Consider the following 7,342-nt stretch of genomic DNA (forward strand, 5'->3'; position numbering starts at 1 on the left):
CTTTCTCTGCACTGTGCAGGACACGCTGTTTGTGTGATGAGGTGCTTGCAGCATCCCGTCCATCTTGCTGCCAGCTTTCCTGGGCTTTGCAGAAAGGCCAAAAATCAGTCGATGGTGTGAAAAATAAACGCAGGTTGTGATTTTGTGCTGTGCAGTGAGCCCTGATTCCCTGTTTCAGCAGGGTTCTCTGCAGAACCCCTCTCTGCAGGGGAGCAGACAGGGAAGGCTCTGTGCTGTGTTACTGCTGCAGCCCAGGGCTGCCTCACACACCTCATGATCTCTTCTCTGGAGCCATGGTGCAGGTTTAGTCTGTGTTTCTGCCATCAGAAATAAACAGAAGAAGTTGCAGTTGTTGTACATGGTGGGATCTGAAGAAACTTTGAAAGCTTGTCCTTTTCCTGTTCTTGCTTTCTTTTGGCTCCCTGTGTCAGAGCACAGCTCTCACTCTCCCTCCTCCAAACCTATCCCCCCTGCATCCTTCCACTGGTCAGGCTCCAGCTGGGCTGGAAGTGACATGTGCTTCTGATAAGAGTCAATGAGAACCATACAGACCTGCAGGCAGCAGTCTCCAGCTTAATTAAAGGTTATCAGATCTGTATGAATGCTCAAACGTTAACCACTTCAGTGCTGAATTCTTCAGACACTAGTCTCAAAGCTTGCCTTTTCCTGGGAGTTTTTGGGGCAGGTGGTCTGTAGCTATAGGAATAGCCACCTTCCTTATGATTTAGCTGGGGTTAGAACCTTTGTAAGCCATGCTGTCAGACAGCAGTAAGAGGTTTGCTTCACCTTTCCTTCTTGCAGCTCTGGAGGTAGTGCTGCGGGGCTGCCTCCAATGCTTGAACATTTGCTTCTTGTGCAGGGATGTAGGAAAGCTGACACAGATTTAACACAGCCTGCAAATCAAACTCTGCAAATGGGAAAAAATAAATAAGTAAATAAATGTGGGAGGTGAATCAGACAAAATATTGGATTTTGGACAAAAGTAACGATTCAGTACATTTCCTCAGCATATTTGGAGTCCTTTCCTTGTTCACAGACTCTAGCAGAAGTTCCCTAGCTGAATCAAAGAGCCGTGCTCTTCTCCCCACCAGTGCTGTTGTTGGGTGTTTCTGACAGCAGGATTCCTGATGAAGAAGCCTAAAATCCCCCTGGGCTGCTTCTTGATCCCATTTTGAAGGTACTGTGCTTTAGGGATAGAGGGGAAAGAGGTGTTTTAAGGCTTTAGCTCTGACTTAAAGAGCAGTTGAAGCAGAGATGTGCAGAGTTTGATCTGTGGGCTGCATTTGAGGAGTCTGAATATTACTGGGATTGAAGAGTCACAGCATATTCTGCATGGGTAAGTGGGGAGGTGGCTGGTTTCATTGCTCCTCACCAGTATCTGTGCTAGAAGCTGTCCTCATTTCTTAAAAATCTGTTCCCAGGGAGCTAAGAATGTGAGGTTGAATGTGTTTTGATTCTTGTGAATGTGTTTTGATTTGTTTTACCTGAGACACACCAGTCTGTGTTCAGTGACCAGTAGCAGAGTTCTATCATTTAATCTCATTTTCAGTGCACAATTGGATGTTTTTATTGCCAAACTTCCGTCTTCCCTACTCGCCCACCCCACCCCGGAGCACACAGCCCCATCACTGCTGTGACGTTCTTTCTTTTTCAGGTGAACAATCAGAATAATGTTCAACATAAACCTGTTGGAGAACCTGAAGGTTTACATCAGCAGCCGGCCTCCGCTCGTGGTCTTTATGATCAGCGTAAGCGCTATGGCAATAGCTTTCCTGACACTGGGTTATTTCTTTAAGATCAAGGAGATCAAGTCACCAGAAATGACAGAGGTATGGTACAAGCACTGATTTGTAAAACATCCCCAACGCTAACGAATTCTATTTTCCCCCCTCAGAAACCCTTCTATGGAAGTACACAGTCCTATGGGATATTGTCTTTGATGTACTCCCTGCTGATTTTAATAGGAAGGTGACATTGGTGCGAATGTTTGAATAGTTTATTTTAGTTTCTGGGTGAGGCTGAACCATCTGACGTGGATCTTCCTTAGAGTAACCAGGAGCCATTCTTTTCCTTAATCTCTTGTGTCAGCTAGCTTGTTTGTGAAACTTCTGATCTTATCTAGCACTGCTGTTCCATAATCATAGAATCATAGAATCACCAAGGTTGGAAAAGACCTAAGAGATCATTCAGTCCAACCGTTCACCTATTCCCAATAGCTCCCACTAAACCATGTCCCTCAGCACAACATCCAGCCTTTCCTTGAACACCCCCAGGCTCGGTGACTCCACCACCTCCCTGGGCATCCATTCCAGTGCCTGACCACCCTTTCTGAAAAGTAATACTTCCTCATGTCCAGCCTGAATCTCCCCTGCCGTAGCTTGAAGCCATTCCCTCTGGTCCTATCACTAATGACACAAGAGAAGAGGCCGACCCCCAGCTCACTACAACCTCCCTTCAGGAAGTTATAGAGAGCAATGAGGTCTCCCCTGAGCCTCCTCTTCTCCAGGCTGAACATTCCCAGCTCCTTCAGCCTCTCCTCATATGGCCTGTGTTCCAGACCCCTCACCGGCTTTGTTGCCCTCCTTTGAACACGTTCCAGGGCCTCAACATCTTTCTTGCAGTGAGGGGCCCAAAACTGGACACAGTACTCGAGGTGCGGCCTCACGAGTGCTGAATATAGGGGAAATAATGAGGAGAGCCTTGTTGGAGTGTGCTCATACTTTGAGCTTGGTGAGAATGGACCGAACCAGTGCATTCTTTCTGGAGTTTAAAGGAGGATGTTCCTGCTGCTTGAGCCAAGCAGCAGTCAGGCAGTGGTTGGGACTGAACACCAAACACTCATAAACTACTTGCCTGTTGTTGAGATGGCCGTGTAGGTGTTTGTGTTCACTTCCTGAGCTGTGTAACTCGCATTGGGTGGCTTGGAACTGCAGCTCGGTGGTTTGCAGCAAGGACTGTGCTGCTGCAGGAGGGGCAGCCTGTGGTTAGCTTGCTGATCTGTGCTAAATCTTTGCATTTGTTTTAAGGACTGGAATACTTTCCTCCTGAGATTTAATGATTTGGACTTCTGTATATCTGAGAACGAAACCCTGAAGCATCTCATCAATGACACCACAACTCCTGAAAGTACAGTCACCAGCGGGCAGGCGAGATCTTCCACGCAGTCCCCACAGACTCTTGAGGACTCTGGTCCCATCAACATCTCTGTTACAATCACTTTGACACTGGACCCACTCAGACCATTTGGCGGATATTCCCGCAACATCACACATCTAAGTTCCACCATTTTTGGACACCAGATTGGACTCTCAGGTATGCAAGACTTGGCTTTTATAAGTTTGAACGATACCCTAAACTCTCCAGTGTCATAAATAAGAATTGTTAAGGTTGAAAAGACCACTAAGATCATCTCTGCCAACCACTGATCGCTTAGTCCAACCATCAGCTTTAGCTTTGATAATGTATCTTTAGCTTCAGAAATGTATGTTACCAGGTATGTTGTGAGTGCAGTCCTATGTGGAGCCCTTTTCTTTGCTAGAGAAACCTTTCCCTGTGTTCAGAATGGGAAAGAATCTTCAGATTTACCAGGGTGAGGCTTTGCAGTGTGAAGCGACAAACTGAATGACAATGGAAGGTTATTTTTAAGCCAAAAAGTTCTAGGCAACAAAACCTTCAACAAGTGACCCTTGGGAGAGTTGTGTCTCGATACAACTTCAAATGTTGGTCACATTTCAAAGGCATTAATGGTGTGTGCCTCAGCATATCTTCTAAGAAATACAGATCTAATGTCTGAAGTGTGTACAGCATTTTAATATTGCAGACAACAACAAATGCTTGAAATTTCTGTGGTATGAAGACCTCTTACATGGCTGTTCTGACAGTTTCGTCAGGAGATAACACTGTTAATAATAGAACCTCAGTGAATGTAAGCTTTTAGCCCAGGTTGCATTTCATAATCATGTCAGAAGGTGTCTTCAGCCCCAGAGATCTGGAAACAAACAGTAGTCATAGCTGTAAATCTGTGTTCTTGTATTGTGTGTTGTTTTGTTACTGCTTTATGAGCTATCAGATGCAAGTTCTGTTTCAAGTAGCCTGGATTTATTTTCCGTATGAAGATGAACAAATCCACATGGAGTCAATCTGCAGTCCAGTATCTGCTAGCATCCTTTCAGAAATGTGAACTTCTGATAAAGCAAGTGTTCAACAAAGTCTTAAGTGGGAGAAAGACAATAAGTTCTTTTACTTTCTAATACAATTATCTGAACGTGTATGGGTTCACTTACAAGTATTGAGGTTTTCATTTCTGAGAGGAGCCTGATGCCCTCACTTCTTCTGGGGGCAGGAGAGATTAGAGAGGCCAGCAGCTGTTGGCTTTTGTTGCTGTTCCCGGGTTGGTTTTGTTGGTTTGCTTTGCAGTTTCTTTGTTTGCAGGGGCTTTGTTTCGTTTTGTTTATTTGGTTTTAAACATTCTCTTTGCTTTCTGCATTGTTAGTAGAGATGCCAAGTGACTTCAAAGGTACAGACTCAGGCTAAGGTTGCCTTCTTCATCAGTTGCACACTGTCCTATCCCTGTGGTTGTTGCTCAGATACTTCTGTGACTGAAAACCAGCTTTCTTCCTCTCCTCTCTTTTCTCAAAGGCAGAGAATCCCACGAGGAGATAAACATTACGTTCACACTGCCGGCTGCCTGGAATTCAGACGACTGTGTTCTTCATGGTCACTGCGAGCAGGTTGTCTTCACAACCTGCATGACTGTGACAGCAGCCAGCAATGTATTCCCTGTCACAGTGTAAGTGGATTTTAAACTCTTCATAGACTGGTTGCTGGGAGATTAACCTCTCGGCAGCTTCTTTGAGGCTGGCACATCCTGATGGATGATGTTGTGACTGTGCAAATGGTGTGCTTGCTTTCCTTTCCCCATTGATAGAACCCTGTCTTGAGTCTGGAGGGTTTTGCTGTCTTCCTGCAACACTAGGTTTTTCAGAGGGTGTTTTGACTCCAGGCACACCTGCCTTTCAGCATGCAACCTGTGATTTAAACTTCAGTAGGAACAACAGAATCAGTGAAATTTAAGATATCCTATAATGCAGTTTCACTGCCTGGTATGAGAGCTAAGGCTTGACTCGGAGGTTCTTATCCTCTTCCCTGCTGACAGATCAGCAGAAGCTGAATGTTGCTTTGCTGCCAGACCCACTAAGCACAGCCCTTTCATCACAATCATTTCCCTTTGTCTCCTCTGAACCCCTGACACTGTGCAGTGTACTCGGGAAGACCATCAGGTGGGTTCTCTTGACTGTACAAAGCCATATGAAAGCCAGTGTTTTTCTAATTAAGCTGTGGGGTGCTGGCTTACTGGCACAACATGCAGTTAAATCCTAATGTTAGGATAGTGATCATTTGGTGTTATATGCTCTCTTGGCTAATCCTTGTTTTTTTTTTTAACTGTTTTGGAGATCCAGAATAAAATTGCATTTTATGCAGCTGCAAAGACTTAGGCATGACTCTGTCTTGTAACTCAGTCTTACTGAATGTAGAGAATGGCAATTAGCATGCTAATTATTTCTGTTTTTCTGCAGTCAGCCACCACATTGTGTCCCTGAAACATACAGCAATGCTACGCTTTGGTACAAGATCTTTACCACAGCAAGGGACTCTAATACCAAGTATGCACAGGATTATAACCCCTTCTGGTGTTACAAAGGAGCAATTGGAAAAGTGTATCATGCTTTAAATCCCAAACTAACTGTTATAGTTCCAGATGTAAGTGCCACATCATTTTTCTATCTTATGTTGAGGAAATGCTTAGCTGTAGTTTTAAGCGAATACGATTCTGTTCATGTCCTAAAATAGCCAGATGTAGTGATGGCTTACTGTGTAGGGCAGGGGCTGAGACAGAGTTAGGTGTGCTTTACCTGTGGTGGGTGTGATGCTCTTTGTGTTATCTCCATGGCCCTTGCAACTTGTAATAACCAGCTTTTATGTTTGGAAGTCATTTGGCAAAAAGCACTGCTGGTATATGGGAAGAGATCTCTAGCACAGATTTTTAACATGAGGAGCATTTTTGGCTCTTTATGTGCCACAGTCATTACAATGCCAGCCTTGTATAGGGGAGAAAGCTGATTCATGAAGTAATTTCTGTGCTGATTTGGTAATTATTGCTTTAATAGAAAGTGTCAACTACTGGTGCATTGTCAGTGAATGGTTTTAATTCCCCATGCAGGATGATCGCTCTCTAATAAACCTACATCTCATGCATACCAGTTACTTTCTTTTTGTGATGGTGATTACAATGTTCTGCTATGCAGTTATTAAAGGCAGACCAAGCAAACTGAGACAAAGCAATACAGAATTCTGCTCTGAAAAGGTGAGTTTGTGTAATAACAAAGTACTGACTCTGATAACATAAAGCCTCCTTTTGTATGTACTGCAGACTGGTTGCTCTTATCTCTTGAAATGTAGATTTAATTCCTTTTCAAAGAGACAGGAGTTTTTCATCGTGGGCAGTAAGGAAGGGTGCTGCAAAATGCAGGTGTGTGCTGTGTAGATCCTCAGGTAGATTTCTCTCCTGCAGAGGTGGATTAGTGCACTTCAGTCAGTGCCGTAATACGACTGCCATTCCACTTCTGATGTTGTTATTTTGTATGTAACCTGGAATAGATAGCACTGAGTGGGTTTGTCTTTCACCACAACTGACTGAAAATAAAATACAATTTTTGAATCAAATGTAAAAAATACAATTTTTAGCAGCTGCTAATCAGAATTAAAGCAATCACAAAGGTAATGGAACAGTCATTATTCAGTACTGCATTGGAGCTGCACGTTGCTTGCAGGATTAAATATGAATGTGTTTGTTGTAAAGTAGGAAGTGAATGCTGGCTCCTTTTGATCTTAATGACGTTTCATAGTATGAGCAGTTTTGTTCTGTATTGTTTTTAAACAGATTATGCGGAGCACAAAACATTTTCAGACTTACTTTGATCCTTTCCAAGTTAGACTCTCAAGGTTCTTTGAAAAGCTGGAGGGCAGATATGCCAGCTGTGTGGAGATAAGCAATATCACTGTTACCAGATTAAGAATTTGACTTTAACAAAATGTTTTCTTTTTCTTCTGTTTAGGTTGCTTTGTCAGAAGCATAATCCATCCTCTCATCTTACTGAGAATGACTGAGAACCGTAATCATTGCCTGCTGAACCCAGAATGGGTCTTGACACTCTGTGAATACATTATCTTGCAATGTTGGTTTATTCCAACCAAAGACATTTCAAGTGCCTGTAATTGACTTGTACATATTTATAAAGGTGTATTCAGAGTAGATGATGCACTTGTTCCGCATTGTAGTGCG

The 7,342-nt window shown here is 43.5% G+C and overlaps 1 protein-coding gene across 1 annotated transcript; it reads left to right on the forward strand.

Annotated features, from left to right (window-relative positions):
- Positions 1 to 1,670: 1,670 nt before the first annotated feature.
- TMEM248 (transmembrane protein 248) lies at positions 1,671 to 7,136 on the forward strand (the record flags this gene model as incomplete). The annotated part of the gene is made up of 6 exons (XM_079545285.1): positions 1,671 to 1,829; positions 3,027 to 3,312; positions 4,639 to 4,789; positions 5,577 to 5,760; positions 6,221 to 6,364; positions 7,116 to 7,136. The coding sequence occupies 6 exons, from the start codon at positions 1,671 to 1,673 to the stop codon at positions 7,134 to 7,136; spliced, it is 945 nt and encodes a 314-aa protein (XP_079401411.1).
- Between the last annotated feature and the right edge of the window lie 206 nt (positions 7,137 to 7,342).

The sequence above is a fragment of the Tetrao urogallus genome, assembly GCF_951394365.1.
Source record: "Tetrao urogallus genome assembly, chromosome: 20".
Lineage (NCBI taxonomy): Eukaryota > Metazoa > Chordata > Aves > Galliformes > Phasianidae > Tetrao > Tetrao urogallus.